This window comes from Malaclemys terrapin, chromosome 6 (genome assembly GCF_027887155.1).
Source record: "Malaclemys terrapin pileata isolate rMalTer1 chromosome 6, rMalTer1.hap1, whole genome shotgun sequence".
Taxonomy (NCBI): domain Eukaryota; kingdom Metazoa; phylum Chordata; order Testudines; family Emydidae; genus Malaclemys; species Malaclemys terrapin.
The window spans coordinates 57,616,018-57,635,522 of record NC_071510.1 but is presented as its reverse complement, the minus strand read 5'-3'; the positions used below and the strand labels follow the sequence as shown (position 1 = coordinate 57,635,522).

The following is a 19,505-nucleotide window of genomic DNA, read 5'->3' as shown; positions in this document are numbered from 1 at the left end:
ATTTTAATACATGAGAAGATGCACTGTGTGTCTTTTAGACTTTTAGGCTACTGCATTAATGAAATCAGTGCACTTGAGCTGTAACATCCACTGTATATGTTCCCATTATTAACATTTAAACCTGCATATTGGTGTAAGTAACAGATGATGTGAAGGCAGCAGATTTCATTGTAGCAGAAATGACGGCATCATCATGCACAGATACCGTTGAGGCAAATCTCTTATAGCCTCTATGAAAGCTATCAGCTACTCTATTCTGCAACTGATGGATGCAGCCTCCTTGTTCCCAATAATTATATGCATAGTTATTAAAACGTTCCTGTTTCTTCCCTGGTGAGAAAATATGAGCTTAAAAATGAAATACCGATTCTGGGGCCCTGGAACTATTTACATAGTTCATAAACTAGTTCTGAAACATAGATCAGTTGGGGATAAAACAGATATATGCACTGAAAAAACAGTCCGCGCAGAGCTTTTCATTTCCTTTTTCCCCCCACCTTGGGTCAAAATTTGACCTCCTGTAAGAACCATTCAACCCTACTGACTTCAAAGGGAAACAGATTTACTTCACTGAAGTTTCATGTGTGTGACTGAGGGCATAACTTGACTTACATGAATTTGTAATTCTCATGAAAGTTGCCTGATGGACAGCCCTGGGGACTTGTACTACCCAGGGAGCAGCAGCTTAAACTTCCCCACCAATATGTCTCAGCCCTCACCTGGAATGTTGTTTAGTCTTCATGTTCATTCCTTCCTTAGTTTATATGTTGAGGCTGCTAACCAGCATGCCATTTGAGACAATTTTTTTGCATGTGTGTGACATAGACATGAGTCACTCCTAACTGAATGGAGACTATCCATTCATTTTATATAGATCACCACAGCAATTAAAAGGTAATGACTTTTGATCACTACCGAACTGATCAGGTTCATATTCCAGTATCCAATTTTCTCAGCCACTTAATTCTCCAGAGTTCTTCCTATCTAAAGATGATTCATTTTCTTCATATTCAAAAGTATTTTGTCTCTTGTATTTCTGGAATGCTCTCTGAAAGAAATGCTACTTTGGTGAAGTGGTGCAATTAATTGAAACTGACTTATGCGCACATTATATAGACAGGATTTCCCTCCCTGCTACTTTTCATTTTAAAAGGTACAGTGTTTATAGCTTAGAAATTAAAATGTGTTAAATTAGCAGCTAACTTTAAATTGATCTTTTAAAACCTTTCTCCATACATATCATTTAATTTACAGCTGTGAATTTGCAAAATATGCCTGCTGATGTCTTGAAGCTTTGCCAGGAGCAAATAATTTCTGGGGACAGCGTTTCTGGTAGCCAAAAAATGGGTTAAGCTCTTCAAAGTGACTTGGATGTAGTAAAACTCCTGTTATAGTGAAGTAGAATGAAATCCCAAATTGTTTCAATGGATTATAATGTACAAACTAATTCTGGTTATAATGAACATCAGTATATAGTGAAGTTGCCCTGCTAAATATTGTCTTCACTATGGATCTATCCATATTATGGCTCAAACCAAATTAAAGCCCATGTTTAACTTGGCTTCAGTAGGATTCTAACTAAATTGTTTTTTAACATGTTTGGCCAACCAGTAAGAATCATTGCATATTTGAATCATGTTTAAAAAACACGTTCTAGCAGAGTACTCACCGTACACTGAAAAATAGGTTCCAACTCCCTCCTGAATAGCTTCGTCTGATCCATGCTAGCTGGCCAAACTCTGATAGAAATAATTTTATCTGGATCTGAGTGTGAACACTGTTTCCAAACTTATTTTAAAGGACAGTAGAGTAGGCCAAAATCTGGGTCCTTATGTAATATACTGTTGTTTAGTATAGCCTCTCTCCATCCTGGGGATAATTACTTCCAGTATTTCCTAAACAAAACAGAACATGTGTAAGAACTGTTGGAAACAGCAGACACCATTCTTTACATTGCTTTTCTACTGATCTTGTCTTCCTTTAACAGACCATGTTTTCACAAGCATTTCAAAATATTTCTCATCACTTGCCCTCAGAACTTGATCCAGTGACCTGAGAATCAAGAAAATGTCATGTTAGTGGCTACTAATTAGTGGATCGAGAGAGCTTCTTTGTCTGGCCTTTCAACCTTCCACAGGCAGCAGCAAAAGCTGTCATATGTATCATGCAAAGAAAATGAGCCTTTATCACATTTTTTCCCATGGTGTAAACAGTAGAACAAGCCCAGCTGAGACTAGAGATGAATATGCAGGTTAGGAAGAAATTAACCTACAATGTACTGATTACATTTATTTCTCTTCTGTTGTAGAAGACATACGACTTCTGTCATGAGGAACATATTGTACATATGTGTGGCTGTTACCATGCAGCATTGTATGAGAGAGAGAAACAGAATCCCTGTATTTGTTCTGTATATGTTGTCACTGCCACTTTGTTTTCTTCTCCCTTCAGTCATGTGAAATAATTTCTGTCAAGGATTATTAGTGTATATTAAAAGCTAAAGATTAAGAAAAGCCCCAAAGCTTAATTGCCTTTAAATGTGTTTGCTGAACAAACTTATTAGCGGAGCATTTAGTCAGAGTCCTCATTAATCAATGTTGTACTCCAGTGTCTCCTGAGTCTTCTGGATTTTGGGGGATCAGCTACTGTAATTAAAGGAATGAAATACATCATGGTCACAAAATTAATGTGCTAGATGACTGAATGTTTTGAGTGGGTGAAATTAATCTTTTTTTAATTGATATTTTTACAGGTCTTTAAGATAGAGGTGCTGATGAGTGGAAGAAAACATTTTGTCGAAAAGAGGTATAGTGAATTTCATGCCCTCCATAAAAAGGTAAATTATCTCTCTCTCCTTTCTAGGTGTGTAACTCAGATGATATAATTTCAGTTTACCTTAGATGATGTTTGTTTCACTTCTTTTGAAGGTGTCACTGGTAATGTCCTATCTTAACTATGTGCATTTCAGGTCATCTCTCATAAAAGAGATGTCAGTATATTCCATAGGTTTTGTTAAGGAAGAGGGAGGTTTCTCAGTGTTTCACGCTTTCCTTTCTTTTTGGTTCTTTTGTACGTGCCATATTGTTGTTAAACATCAGTAGAATCTTATGTCCGTGATAGATTTATTTTTGTAAAGGCATGAAATAATGCATATTTCTGTAGAAAAGGACTCTTTTGGGGCAGATAATTTGTATCTAGTCAAGCATGCTATTTGTTAACGCTAGAGAGTTAGGTGGCTAAACTCCTGTATGTTGAGTTGAACATGTGGTTCATATGTACCCACAAAGTTAGAAAAGAAAAAGACCTACTGTATCACAGTCCTTCCACTGTCCTTGTTGCAATATTGAATGTATCCAATACTAAATAGATACTAAGTTAGTTCTTTTCCAAAGGCTGAGAATAGTCATCTCATTTATATGTATGAGATAATACATTTTACTCACTAATTTCCCAAGTTGAAATCTATTACTCTTTTTGAGTTGCTTAGAAGGGTGTCAAAAGGAGAATGTGATTGTCCCCCATCCAGTAGTTGGAGCTGGATGCTTCTATTTAAATGTTCTGTTCTGAAAGGCAAACTTCTTATTCCATAAGTTTCTTCTGAAACAAGAAGTCTGGAAAAGAAGCAGTTCACTGAAGGTGACAGAAAAGTGGAATGCGCCTGTTGAGCTCCTGTTTACTAGGGAGCTTTATAGGAATAATATGATTTGTTTTGTAGATTTTGCACAGTAGTTGTTATGTGCATGCATTTCTTAACCTTTTTCTCCTTGGTAGATTGTGCAACTAGCTGCCATTTAAAATTTTTCAGTTACATTTTCTTTACAATCCATATTTATCTCCCAGTATTCAATTGGGGCCTGATTTTTTGCCTTGTGCTAAGGCTGATTATACCTATCAAAATCAATCACACTACTCACTGAGGCCCCAGTCCTGCAAAAAAAATATATATATTCACAAGCTTAACTTTACATACACTAGACTGGTCCCATGCCTTACATTTGTGAGTAATGCGTTTCATGATCAGGTAGTTAATAAGGTACTGCTTAGTGTAGGTAATGGTGGCAGAATCAACTGTTGATGTTGACAGAGCACGACGGGTACCCAGAAATCACCTACTACAGGACAGGCCCAACAAGGACAATAACAGAACACCACTGGCCATCACATACAGCCCCCAGCTAAAACCTCTCCAGCGCATTATCCACGACCTACAACCTATCCTGGAAAATGATCCCTCACTCTCACAGACCTTGGGAGGCAGGCCAGTCCTTGCTTACAGACAACCCCCCAACCTGAAGCAAATACTCACCAGCAACTACACACCACACCACAGAAACACCAACCCAGGAACCTATCCCTGTAGCAAACCTCGTTGCCTACTCTGTCCCCATATCTACTCTGGCAACAGCATCAGAGGACCCAACCACATCAGCCACACCATCAGGGGCTCATTCACCTGCACATCCACTAATGTCATATATGCCATCATGTGCCAGCAATGCCCCTCTGCCATGTACATTGGCCAAACCGGACAGTCCCTCCGCAAAAGAATAAATGGACACAAATCGGACATCAGGAATGGTAACATACACAAGCCAGTAAGTGAACACTTCAATCTCCCTGGTCATTCTATCACAGATTTAAAAGTCACTGTCATTGAACAAAAAAACTTCAGAAACAGACTTCAAAGAGAAACAGCAGAACTAAAATTCATTTGCAAATTCAACACCATTAATCTGGGCTTAAATAGGGATTGGGAGTGGCTGGCTCACTACAGAAGCAGCTTTTCCTCTCCTGGAATTGACACCTCCTCATCTATTATTGGGAGTGGACTACATCCACCCTGATTGAATTGGCCTTGTCAACACTGGTTCGCCACTTGTGAAGTAACTCCCTGCTCTCCATGTGTCTGTATATAATGCCTGCATCTGTAGCTTTCACTCTATGCATCCGAAGAAGTGAGGTTTTTACTCACGAAAGCTTATGCCCAAATAAATCTGTTAGTCTTTAAGGTGCCACCAGACTCTTTGTTGTTTTTGTAGATACAGACTAACACGGCTACCCCCTGATACTCTGTTAAATATAGTCGTATCTGTCCTCCAGTTCTGGTTATCTAACTTCAGTGTAACTTCTGTAGTTGCCAATTTATTCCCTGCACAATTTAGTTCCTCCCTACTTCTCTGTTTTTGACATTTTTTTCACTTACCCATTGCCCTCTTTGCTCTGCTCAAAATTTAGGAATAACTGCAGCATTTATGTCTGTGTTCTGTTCTCAACTGCTTTCTTTCACATGTCCCCATATACCAGGATCCCCTCTTGGATTTGGCATGCTGTACCTCTATCCTCTTCATAGTCTTCCTTAAAACACACTGCTTCCAGGACGTCTGTAAATGATCGTCCTTTCGTCTCTCCCCAGAAGTGCTAGCAAAAGAAATAAACCTCCAAACCTGGAACTATAATAAGACTATTCTAGACTTCACTGTTAACAATTACTTGTTTTTCCTATCCCTGGTGTGCTCATTGCCTGTTTAGATTGTACTGTGAGCTCTTCAGGGCAGCAACCTTGTTTCTGTATTCATTTCCTTTATAGAGGTAAAGCACACAACATACTTTTTATAGCAAGTTCTCCTTCCTCCACCACTTTACCAAAGACTTGGTGGAAATCTTGATCTCCTTTAGCAATAATGCACTAGCTGTTTTCTCAACTAGTTTTTTCTCTTCTGTTCATAATAGAGGAATATTGATATCTCGAAGCTGTACTAAATCAGTGCATTTGCCTTTTCTATACTAACACCAGTAGACCGTGAACCCTTTGGCAGAAAAAGCTCAGTCAATACAGATTCTGTGGATTCTACTCTTCTTAAATATCTGCCTCCCTGTTTTCCTACTTTCCATAAATAACAAAATGTTCTCACTCCTCATGGAGATTTTTTATATCCCCTAACCTGAATAATTACTACAAACAGCTTTATTTTTAAATAAGATCATAAAGATCATTTAAAGCAAAACTGAAATTTCTTCCCTGACAGCTGTCCCATATTAAAGTTAACAACTTTTAAAGATAAAGCCATAAAGGCAGGCTGAAAACAAACTCCCATACCCTACAGGTTTTGCAGTTCCCTCAGGGCAGAGCCTGTTGTCGCATTGTAGCGTATGTACTCCATTTGCAATCAATTTTTGCTGTAAAGGGAATTTTTTTAAAGTGATTCCACTTGATTAGACCTGTATTTCACTGTAATGTAAACAAACTTGTGTGTCATATGTTTTTTTTTGTATAATATTGTCCACGTTTTCAGTGTGTGAATCAATTATTTTATAGTCCACTTTTTCCTTTTTCCTTTGTAAAAATAATCATTAGAGAAAAAATACATATCTAGAATCTTTAAGGTAAAGTATGAACTTCAATATTTGATGTTTGTGAAAACAAGACATCTGTGAAGGTGTCTTTTAAAGGTGTCACATGCCCCAAAGCCCTTGCTTAGATGGACTTTTCCCCAAAGGAGTTGAGCCAAGTGGAAGTAAGGGGGCTTATCAGGAATGACTATTTTCTGCTTCCCTCTTTACTAGGGTTGCCAGGCATCTGGTTTTCGACTGGAACGCCTGGTCGAAAAGGGATCCTTGTGGCTCCAGTCAGCACTGTTGACCGGGCCACTAAAAGTCCGGTTGGTGGTGCAGCAGCGCTAACACAGGCTCCCTGCCTGCCCCGGCTCTGCACGGCTCCCGGAAGTGGCCAGTATGTTCGGCTCCCAGGTGCAGGGGCAGCCATGGGGGCTCTGCGTGCTGTCCCCGCCCCGAGCACCAGCTCCACAGCTCCCATTGGCCAGGAGCCGTGGCCAATGGGAGCTGCAGGGGCAGTGCCTGCGGGCGTAGGCAGCACGCAGAGCCCCCTGGCCGCACTGCCATCTAGAAGCTGGATGTGCCAGCTGCTTCCAGGAGCCACCTGAGATAAGCGCCACCCGGCCGGAGCCCACACCCTGAACCCTCCTCCCAGACCCAAACTCCCTCCCAGTGCCTCGGGACGGAAGCAGGGCAGGGCAAGGGTGTTCTGTTTTGTGTGATTAGAAAATTGGCAACCCTACTTTCCCCTATTGTGGGTGACTAGAAGAGGCAAGAGGAGATACTGATGAAACTACACCATACTAGCAATGTATGAGGGAAGGACTCCAGTTCCAAGTTGGAATAGGAGATTCCTTACTCAAAACGCTAATGAATGTCCATTTTTAAAAACAAAACAAATAAAAAAGTTCTCAAGAAATGCGGCTTGATTACCCTCCTGTCTGTGTCCCCCTCTTCCCACATTCCAGCTGCATAAAGGAACTGATAAATCCTGCTTCCTGTGCTGCCAAGTAAGAAAGAGAGAAGACCTAAAATCTGGTGGAGTATATTTGCTCATTTACACAAGCTCTCTGTTCCCACAACTCACAGGCAGGTGTTTATTATTGCTGGCTTTTCACACACCTGGTTGGCCTTGCACAGAGTAGATTTGGCCTCTGTGTATGCAACAAACTAGACTTTGCATGTTTACACACCTGGATATTCAGAATGGTATTTGTTTCTGATTAGAATCTTAATTATTTTCACCTAGTCAATCTCCAGAGGGATTGAAATACTTTATTTCTATACATAAACATATATTATATTAATATAAATATAAAATATAAATATATATACAATTATAAAATAAAATTATAAAACATCTATTATAAAAACATATATTATAAAATGTTTGCCTTTCTCAGTACAAAAAAAATTGTAAGGAATAGATGTGATTACCATTACTAAACTGTAGTCCATAAAAATACTAAAATTTACATTTGGCAAAATTATCTACAATTTTTTTTTTAATAATTTAAAATAGATAAAAATAGTCTTGACACATCATTTTGGGAAATGATTCCATACTTTTAAATTTGACCCATCTTTCATGGTTCAGGCAACAGACCATATATTAATAGAACTATCAAATGACCCTGAGGTCAGTGACAGCGTTAAAAAGAAATTACCGTCGGGTAAATAGTTCTTTTATTTATATGGTTGGCTTCAGACAGTATCCAACAATCTCAGGAACTATTTCATTAACATACAAACATACATGTATATAATACATTTACATATTATTATAAGGATAATATATATTGAAATGTGTGTGTTATAATTTATATTTTGTCTTTCTGTTTACAGATATAATAAATGCACATACATACACTGCATATACTTGCTCCTTTCACCTGTCTTTGTTGATTGGATGGGTTGTGTAACAGGGCCACAGAGCAAGAAGGATTGTTGATCATCAGTTGAAGTGTCAAAAGTAATAAGAAAAGCCAAAAAGAAGTTTGAAGAACAGCTAGTCAAAAATTCAGAAAGTAATAACAAAATGTTTTTTAAGTACATCAGAAGCAGGAAGCCTGCTAAACAACCAGTGGGGCCCCTGGACGATCGAGATACAAAAGGAGCACTAGGAGACGATAAAGTCATTGCGGAGAAACTAAATGAATTCTTTGCTTCAGTCTTCATGGCTGAGGATGTTAGGGAGATTCCCAAACCTGAGCCGTCCTTTGTAGTGACAAATCTGAGGAATTGTCACAGATTGAAGTGTCACTAGAGGAGGTTTTGGAATTAATTGATAAACTGAACAATAACAAGTCACCGGGACCAGATGGCATTCACCCAAGAGTTCTGAAAGAACTCAAATGTGAAATTGCGAAACTATTAACTATGGTTTGTAACCTGTCCTTTAAATCAGTTTCTGTACCCGATGACTGGAAGAAAGCTAATGTAACGTCAGTATTTAAAAAGGGCTCTGGAGGTGATCCCGGCAATTACAGACCGGTAAGTCTAACGTCAGTACCCGGCAAATTAATTGAAACAGTAGTAAAGAATAAAATTGTCAGACACATAGAAGAACATAAATTGTTGGGCAAAAGTCAACATGGTTTCTGTAAAGGGAAATCGTGTCTTACTAATCTATTAGAGTTCTTTGAAGGGGTCAACAAACATGTGGACATGTTGGGATCCAGTGGACATAGTGTACTTAGATTTCCAGAAAGCCTTTGACAAGGTCCCTCACCAAAGGCTTTTATGTAAATTAAGTTGTCACGGGATAAGAGGGAAGATCCTTTCATGGGTTGAGAATTGGTTAAAAGACAGGGAACAAAGGGTAGGAATAAATTGGTAAATTTTCAGAATGGAAGGGGTAACTAGTGGTGTTCCCCAAGGGTCAGTCCTAGACCAATCCTATTCAACTTATTCATAAATGATCTGGAGAAAGGGGTAAAAATTGCGGTGGCAAAGTTTGCAGAGGATACTAAACTGCTCAAGATAGTTAAGACGAAAGCAGACTGTGAAGAACTTCAAAAAGATCTCACAAAACTAAGTGATTGGACAACAAAATATCAAATGGAATTTAATGTGGATAATGTAAAATAATGCACATTGGAGAAAATAACCCCAACTATACATACAGTATGATGGGGGCTAATTTAGCTACAGCTAATCAGGAAAGAGATCTTGGAGTCATCATGGATAGTTCTTTGAAGACATCCTTGCAGTGTGCAGAGGCAGTCAAAAAAGCAAACAGGATTGTTAGGAATCATTAAAAAGGGGATAGAGAATAAGACGGAGAATATATTATTGCCCTTCTATAAATCGATGGTACGCCCACATCTTGAATACTGCGTACAGATGTGGTCTCCTCATCTCAAAAAAGATATACTGGCACTAGAAAAGGTTCAGAGAAGGACAACTAAAATGATTAGGGGTTTGGAATGGGTCCCATATGAGGAGAGATTAAAGAGGCTAGGACTTTTCAGTTTGGAAAAGAAGCGACTAAGGGGGGATATGATAGAGGTATATAAAATCATGAGTGATGTGGAGAAAGTGAATAAGGAAAAGTTATTTACTTGTTCCCATAATATAAGAACTAGGGCCACCAAATGAAATTAATGGGCAGCAGGTTTAAAACAAATAAAAGGAAGTTCTTCACACAGCGCACAGTCAACCTGTTGAACTCCTGGCCTGAAAAGGTTATGAAGGCTAGGACTATAACAGGGTTTAAAAGAGAACTAGATAAATTCATGGAGGTTAAGTCCATTAATGGCTATTAGCCAGGATGGGAAAGAATGGTGTCCCTAGCTTCTGTTTGTCAGAGGGTGGAGATGGATGGCAGGAGAGAGATCACTTGATCATTACCTGTTAGGTTCACTCCCTCTGGGACACCTGGCATTGGTCACTTTCGGTAGACAGGATACTGGGCTGGATGGACCTTTGGTCTGACCCAATATGGCCATTCTTATGTTCTTATGTCAGCTGTAGAGTATTTATCTTGTAAGCAGCTAAGTCCTACTGGAAATTTGTACTGTTTCAGGTTTGTCTCTCTTCATCTAAAGCAATTCATTACTCACCTACAAGAGCTGTCATAGACCCCAACAGTTGTGATGTTAGCTTCTTCAACACTCTTGACAAATTTAAAGAAAAAATTGCATTTTTATACTATGACTTTAAGATCTGTAAGTAGAGGTTTTCGGTGTTTTTTTTCTGCTTGAACTTGGACACATATTATTGTGATTTAGTATATTTGAAAAATAAGCAAGTTGCAAAATGTTTCTAGAACAACTGAGGTTTACTTATTGGACCTTCATAACTTATGATCACAGAGACAGTGATATGTTGGCACTGCTTTTTGCTATAGTGACATCTCAGCAAGCTCAGAGATGAAATGTAAATTCTCAAAGCCCCATGGGCGTGCATGTCAAAGTCAATTTTGAGTTTCTGCCCTCGTGTTTCTCTCTTCACATTTACTCAGAGGCAATATGCAGCTGAAAGAATGTCTATTGTCACCTTCCATTAAAATGCAGTGGAATCCATCCCAGTTATTATTTTGCCTTTTAGTACTGAGAAAATAAGTTTTTAGTTGTTTTTGGAATGAGGATAATTTTCATCTTCTGTGGGAGAAGTATTATTAGGTATAAATTATTTTTAAAAAATATTTGTGAGCTATACTGCATGAATTGTTACAGGAATGACAATAGAAACTTACTTAGGGATAGATTCTGTAGCAGAGTTTTGCTAGTGCTATGTATAAATTATTACAGAATTATACTCATCTTAGTATTACAGTTTTTCCCTTCATCTCTCAGGGTGCCTGCTTTCTGGAAAACCCATTAGCTAGTGAGAGGCTTGTTTTCCACCACCTTTCCCAAAATACCTATATGCTGAATCGGGAAGTTGTTTCAATTGCAGTCTGTCTATCTACTTACTTATGTAGTATTTATCAAGGTACTATCTGAGTGCCTAGCATCCCTGTCAAGTACTATTCCCATTTTACAGATGGAGAACTGAGGTATGGGGCAGATTAAGTGACTTGCCCAAAGTCACACAGGAATTGAATCCAGATCATTGGAGTGCCAGTCTAGTGCCCTGTCCACTAGAGACTAGACCATCTTTCCTACCCAGTCATTCTCAACCTGATTCACAAGGATTCAATAGTAGTTCAGTAGCTCAGCAAACCAGATTCATAGCTTTTACTGCTCTTTTGTTACTCTCTGGGGTCCCAACCTTCTAAGCTGATGAAGGCAACGTGAGCTTGAGAGTACTCAGTATCTTGCAGGATCACACCCTAAACGAGGCAGCGTACACTTCAAAGAAAAGCCGTGTTAAAATATTTGTTGTGGTGTAGATTGGATTGTCCAGTGAGCAGTATTCAGCTAACTGTCATGTTATTTTGTTTAGTCCCTGGCTTGAGTTGGTGTCCAGGTCTTCAAGTATTAGAGCCATCCAGCTGCTGCAGTTTTTCTTTAAATCTTTGGAACAAACGGTATTATTAGTTGGATTCCTCATTGCCAAAAGGTCAGCTAAGCTGAAATAACTTTTATCTGTGACTTGTAGATTTGAAGAGGAATAGTAAAGTCAGTTCATTATTCCTCAATGAGGTGTTTAGTAAATAAATTCACTGCTGTTACTGACCTTTATAAATGGCTACCTTCCCCCCCCCACCCCCCAAATTTTCTGACTGATTTGTAGCAGGAATGCTTTTCTAGTAAAGAGGGATTATATTTTTATTTTTGGTTTTGTTTGCAGCTGAAGAGGTTTATTAGAACACCAGAAATCCCTTCCAAGCACGTGAGGAACTGGGTCCCTAAGGTCCTGGAACAGCGGCGACAAGGCTTGGAAATGTACTTACAGGTGAGCTCCCTGTCAGCAGTGTGTGTGTGAAAAAGCAGCGCTCATTTTCAGAGCTGCCCTGTATGCTGGTATAGCACTGGAGTATTTTAAAATATTCCCAGAAATAAGAGACCTGGGATTTCACTGGTGGACTTTGGGCCCAGAGGAAAATGGTAGACCTGAATTCTTTTCAGACTGGGGCCCCTCTTTGTACTTTCTGTCTCCTTGCAGGGGGAAAGAGGATAGGATTCAGCTTGCTAGAGGTAGGCAATGGAGAGTCCACCCTGAATTATGAGCTATATGATAGGTCCCCTGTAAGCCCCCCACTGCACTCACTTAAATGTCTGCTATGGGAAGACTGGGCTGATAGCACCCCTCTCTGATGTCATGTTTAATAAAGTTTTGGTCTGCTGCTTAAAATAAATCCCTGTGTCTCTCCTCATGCACTTGCATGTCTGGATCAAGAGCTTGTTTTCAGAGTTGACCTGTACACTGGTGTATCACTGAAGTGTTTTAAAATATCGCCGGTCCAGATATTTGAATCCATTCGGTGAAATTCTGGCTCCATTGATGTAAATGGCAGAACTCCCACTGTCTTCTGTGGGGCCAGGATTTCACCCACTGTCAATAGCTACATTGTAATAAGTTAGGGCTGACCATTAGGGGAGCTGTTCAAGCTGGCAAAAGGGGAAAAATGTGTTACATACTACTTCACAGTAGTGATCATTTGTGGCTTAGGTACTTAATGAGACTTTACCTAATCTTTGCTTAGACATCCATTAATTGTGGGAATTCCTACTGCAACCACGTAGCACTTGAATCACTCACTACTTAGAAAATGAAGAGTGCCTACGTTACAGATTGTTGAAATTTCTCCCAGATTCTGGGAAAGGTTGGGAGCTGGGGAGGGAAAAAATCATACTTTAATTTCAGAGTATCTCCAAAAGGGAAGAATTTTGGAACTGAGGAGGAAAATACACTTTAAATTGTTTGTTTTGATTTAATCTTAAGCTAAGTCAAAAATTAAGGGATGGTTTTCAGGAGTGGGTATCCATATAGTAAAAATGAATGGATGGCTGCACACAGAACTTCGGGGAAATATTATGTTCCATTTCAGATTATTTTTAAAAGAGAATAGACGTTTCAGTATAAGCAGACTATTGCCTAATTTAATATTTTGTTATTGTTCTACACAAACACTTCCCTCCTTCTTTCTTCTTACTCTTCACCATATTTGTTGTATCAGAAGTAGCTAAGGAATTTAGGTAAATTTCTTGGGTTGATGTGTGATTACTTTGAACATTCTTTTAAATAAATTGCTGTTTTCAAGAATGGCAAAGAGAAGTGGAGCATTGTTGATACTCTTGATTTATTTAGTCTTTCCCTATGCATATATTTATGTAACCAGTTTTTGTTTTCCCCTGTATTAATGGATTATTTTGTTTTTACCAAGCTTCTGTTTTTGAAAATGTTCATATTTGTAGAAACTAGTAGAACTTTTTTGTTGATAATGATTGTGGAAAAAAGATAATACAACAATCTGTTGTAACGTTATTACACTATAATTATTATGTATGTTTTATTATGATGAGATGCTGTGAATTTGTTCATGTATAAAAATGTGATCTGCTTAAAATTGACTGTTGTAGAGTATCACTCCTGTGATTAATTGATTGATTTAGGGGTGTATATTTTTGAATAAGGTGAGATACAGGTGAAATTATTACCGTTATTTAATTGATGAGCAATTACAAAGACACTATCACCCCCTACTGGAGGAGTTAATTAACTTACATTCCTGCTTATATCATTAACTTTGGTTATATCGTCACTAATTCTGATGTGCACATGCACAGAAATAAGAAGAACAACGCTTGTTCATTCATCTTCATTTGAAATGGGGATAAATTTTGTGTGTGCCAAAAGGAAAAAAAACTGATGAGGAAAGAAATTTTAGACAAGATTTAAAAAAATATAAGCTGAATTTTAGTAACCCAAGTGCATACTGAGTCACTTGAATAAATGGCCAGATTTTCAGAAGTGCTGACCATCTGGCCATTCCCAAAGATGTCAATTGGAGCACTTATTTAGGTGGTTAACTTTAGGCATTAGTTTTTTAAGTTGTTGGCCTTCTATTTCAAACTGTATGAATCTAAAGTGTTGAAAGGAGATCTGTATAAATGTAACAGCAGGGATTTAGTGTTTATCTACTTTGGCTATTACAATTTTCACCTGCTGTATGTGTAGCTGTAGAGTGCCAGCAGCTTTTTGATACTAGTAGATTGTTAGTGAATTATGATACAGTTGTAAAAAAAAGTAGTAATTTTTTCAGGCCCTTATGAGGGGATTGAGTGTTTACACAGTTGCTACTGCTAATCATTGTCTTTATGCTCTCGTGTAGTAATTTCTCAATATATGTGTGGCACCTTTAAAACACATAAAGTTGGCAAAATGGGTGTTGTACCATGCAGACTGCAAACAAATATTGATCTGATTCAGTCATTGCCTTATGTTGTTTCTTTATTGTTTTTTTCTGTTGTATACTTCGGATAACCGGGTATGAGCGCCCCAGATAGTAAAATTTGAATCAAAATGTTTAATTGCATGAAAATGGAATGTTACACTTTGTCTTTTGTGCAGCAAAAGAAGCTATGTGTAATTCTCTTACAGTGACTGAAAATGCTGCAGCTGCCACTCCAGTGGATAAAAATGTCCCATTACGTTTCCTTTATTAACCCAACCTCTTGCATTATTTCAGAATTAATTTTAAAAATCCAGGTTCTAATTTTTTTATATTTTTGTATTTTTCTGATGAATTTAAAAATAGTTAATTAGTGCAGGTTTTTAAGAAAACATGCAATTCCAATGCTTGCATTTCTTTTAATATTTATCCCCATTTATTGTATGTTGAACATTTGTTGGATTACTTATTTGTTTCTTGATTTTGAAAGCTGTGAGAGGCTTTTTGTCTTTTCATAATGGATTGATTTTCTGCCTGGAAGTGCTAAAGGTTGATTTATGTTTTGTTTTAAATGACTGCCACATTTTACAAGTTCAAGAATGGAAGTTACAATTTTCACTTAAAATACTATGGAACAACCGTCTAAGGGCTGGTCCACGCTAACCCCCCACTTTGAACTAAGATACGCAACTTCAGCTACGTTATTCACGTAGCTGAAGTCGAACTATCTTAGTTCGAACTTACCGCGGGTCCACACGTGGCAGGCAGGCTCCTCCGTCGACTCCGCGTACTCCTCTTGCAGAGCAGGAGTACCGGCATCGATGGCGAGCACTTCCGGGATCAATTTATCGCGTCTAGACAAGACGCGATAAATTGATCCCAGAAGATCAATTGCTTACCGCCGGACCCGGAGGTAAGTATAGACGTACCCTAAGAAGCACCAAAATGTATTCAGTAGTTTCAGTGGTAATAATAAATAGCATTATATGGCATTGCCAATACTGTTCACACACTGACTCATTGATAAGAGATAGGAACTAATAATTCCAACCTATTTATAGATAGGGAAACTGAGACACAAAGCATAAATGGGAGTCAGTGACAGAGCCGAGACTAGAGCTCACACAGCTCTAACTCAGAGTCCGGGCACTTGATTGCTAGACTACACTGTCTCAGAAAATACTGTTGAAGGGCAGTTTATCCATCATCTGCCTGCAGTTAGATATATAAAAAAGAGATTTCATAATAAAGGGGTTTAAGGTGGGGGGAGGTCAGATATAATTTCACATGGGTCCCTTATACATAAAGTCTCTAATTCTGACCAGAAAGGGTAGAAGCTTAACATATTTTAAAATTTTATTAAAGCTAATGTTAAAAAAATTATGTAATACATAGGTTGAGAAAAGAGTGTCTGTACATCTGGGTATAGTGCTTAGATTATCCACAAATACAAAGCTTGTTTTTAAAAGTTATATGATACATATAGTACATAATCAGCAATACCGCAAATGTAGGTGAATAAATTTAAGAATATAGTTTAGATATTAGCATCCAAGTATTCGGGTAGATCACTCATGAAAAGTTGTACAGAGATTTGGTTGTGGAAAGCAAAATATATCAATGAGTGAAGATTGTCCCTCAGTAATTGAGAATTTAGGGTAGGTTGTCCAGTTAGAAAATACAATCCATGAGAAAAGTAGTTCAGTTACTTTCCTGACTGTGCTTCTCATCGGCATATTACTGGGAATGTCTGATAAGAGGGCAGTGGGCCAGTAGCACACAGTCTCTCTCTCTAGTGGTAGAGAGGGAAGGGCCTGGCTGCCTGGAAGCTGAGAAGGTACCAAGACTGGAGCAGGGCTGGGGGAAGGCCAGAGGAGCTGTGGAGCTCCGGCCTAGAAACCCCCCAGGCTGCAGGCCTTGTTAAAGGCCAGAAAGGGTACTGTGGTGCAGGGCTGGGGGAAGGCCCGAGGAGCTGGGGAGCTCCAGCCTAGAAACCCCCCAGGCTGTAGGCCTTCTTAAAGGCCAAAGAAGGTACTGGGGTTGCAGAGGGCAGCCCAAGGGCAGGCAGAGGCAGTAGGTCCAAAACCCCCCTTGCCAGTGATGAGTGGTGCTTACACTAGTCTGCCCTGGAGAACGGGGGCTAGGTGATGACTGGCAGTGGCCGTAGACTGAGGCAAGGTGGGGATAGAGGGTGGGGGTTCCCCGGGGAGGGGAGATCCAGATCTGTGGGGGTACTGCCAGGGGGCAGCACCTCAGCCTGAAAGGGGCACCGGGGTCCAGGAGGGACTCGGGCCCAGCGGCAAGCAGGACACCGGCCTGCAGAGGGCGCTCCGGAGGCTGGAAATGCTAATTCCCTAGATGACCAGCAGGAGACGCCACACTGGTGAGTCCCACCCCGTGACACTGATCTATACTGGTGAGATTAGATCAAGGTTTGTTTTAACCCCTTTACTTTCCTAAGAGCACTAGGAATTAGAAGCAGGGATGGAAATCCATAGCGCCAATTGTTAGTCCAGGGAATGAGGAATACATCTGTTGCTTCCAGTTCTTTTTCTTTGACTCTACTGTGCAATCTGTGACTGTTCATATGGCCTTTAACCCAAAGAGGTATAGAAATGGAAATCTCCGTTAATAGCATATCTGCAGAAATACTGATCGCTTGAAAGGTCTCCACTCCCTCCAGGATGGACTGTATATTGGATTAGAAAGCCACTTTTTAGATAAATCTTCTTTACTGATATTAGGGTTTATTTGTCCATTAGATAATTGGTTGGGGTTCCAATAATAGGTTACACTGAGGGATTCCACCTAATTGTTTATATAAGCAATTACTGCCATGTTGTCAGTCCTGATCAGTATTAGCTAAGATATGATTCATTCTCAGAAGAGCAGTTCTTGTGATCCTCATCTCTGATGAATTGATAATGGAGAAGTTTCTCTGATTTAACCACCTGCCCTCTACTGCTTTGCACATTAGGTGATTCCATGTCCCAGTAAGCTGACACTGGATGTTACTAGAGAGACAAAGTGGGTGAAGGTAATATCTTTTATTGGAGCAACTTCTGTTGGTGAAAGAGACAAGCTTCCAAGCTGCATTGAGCTCTTCTTCAGGTCTGGGAAAGGTTCTCAGAGCGTCACAGCTAATTACAAGCTGGAAAGATTGTTTAGCACAGGTAGTTAATGCATTTTCCAAAGGACGATTTAAGGTGAAGTGCCCATTAACACTTCTGCCTTCATAGGACAAAAAAGGACAATTAGTGGGTTACAGATTGTTGTAATACAACATAAATCCAATGTCTTTATTAAGATCATGACTTTTAGTGTCTACCAAGTATGACATAAAAGTATGAATTTAAGCTCCCAAACTCGTCTTTTGAAGAAATTTTGCAGTTTCCTTTGAGGACAAGGAATGAGAAGTCAGATATGGAGTGATCGTTTTGTGAAATGTTACTGTCATCCAGTTTTTCTTCCCTACAGGCTTGCCCTTTGGTAGGTTGTCTTTTAAAGTTCAACAGAATAAATATTTTCTAACTCCCTTGCGCAGAAGAAATCTCATTGCTTGCTGATATCTGTCCCAACAAGATGACAGACAGAGTTATCAGAGGTTGCCTGTGGAGTTGCACCTGTAGTTCAGAATCAAAATACAAAGTCAGCAATCATAGATGCAAGAGGATTTAGTCAGGAAGTGGGATATCGAAGAAGCTGCATGCCTCTGGTGAACTTCTGAGTATTGACTCATTTCTTGTAGTGTGCGCGAGCTGAAGGAAGCTCTTCTTGTGACTGACAACAATCCAGTGTAACAGAGCACTGATAGACCTTCTGAACTTTTCCCTATGCATGGGCCAATGCATCTGCTTTCACTTAACCTGCAGTTAGTTTGTCCTTGTGCTGAGGCATAACTGACCACCATTACTATTGTAACTTTTTTTTTTTCCTTAGTAAATTCAAGGGATGAGATATGTCTGAAAGGAAGTGCAGGGGGAGTTTATATCAAATTCACGGTCAATTTTGGTCAATTTCATGGCCATAGGATTTTTTAAATCCTATGTTTCATTATTTCAGCTATTTAAATCAGAAATTTCATGGTGTTGTAATTGTAGGGATCCTGACCCAAAAAGGAAGTGTGTGTGTGTGTGTGTATGTGTGTGTGTGGTGGGGTGTCGCGGTACTGCTACCCTTCTGCACTGCTGCTGTCGGTAGTGCTGCCTTCAGATCTGGGCAGCTGGGAAGCGGCGGCTACTGGCTGGGAGCCCAGCTCTGAAAGCAGAGCCACCTCCAGCAACAGTGCAGAAGTAAGGGTGGCATGGTATGGTATTGCCACCCTTACTTCTGCGCTGCTGCTGGTGGGGTGCGCCTTCAAGGCTGGCCGCTTGGCCACCAGCCGCCACTCTCTGGCCACCAGCTGCTGCTCTCGGGCCACCCAGATCTGAAGGCAGTGCAGAATTAAGGGCCCCCCTGCAACTCCCTTTTGGGTCAGAACCCCCAATTTGAGAAACGCTGTATATATATTCACATTTCCTTTGTGAAATCTGTATAGTATAGGGTAAAAGCACACAAAAGACCAGATTTCACAGTGGGAGACCAGATTTCACGGTCCGTGACACGTTTTTCATGGCTGTGAATTTGGTAGGGCCCTACTTATAATTTGACAGCTCATATAGCCAAGATAACAAGACACCATGAATGACACAGTAAGGGCAGCTTCTAGTCCATGAGCAGATAAAGCAACTTTCTCCTTTACAGCCCTTTTTCTTTTTTGGTCTGAAATGTATCCAAAAGTCTCTCAAGAAAAGCGTATCTCAAGCAGAAGAATTAAATGTACAAAAATGTCTAGAAAAATGCTTTTACAATTTTTTCATTTTTAACTCTAAAAAAGGTTTAGGTTTAT

At 39.5% G+C, this 19,505-nt stretch overlaps 1 protein-coding gene across 1 annotated transcript in view; it reads left to right on the top strand.

The window, feature by feature from the left end:
* The window catches only part of SNX24 (sorting nexin 24), a 145,213-nt gene that overhangs the window by 74,411 nt on the left and 51,297 nt on the right, over window positions 1-19,505 (top strand). Inside the window, exons 2-3 of the mRNA XM_054031557.1 lie at window positions 2,753-2,836; window positions 12,073-12,177. Coding sequence (XP_053887532.1) covers window positions 2,753-2,836; window positions 12,073-12,177 — 189 coding nt within the window. The remainder of the gene's footprint in view (window positions 1-2,752; window positions 2,837-12,072; window positions 12,178-19,505) is intronic.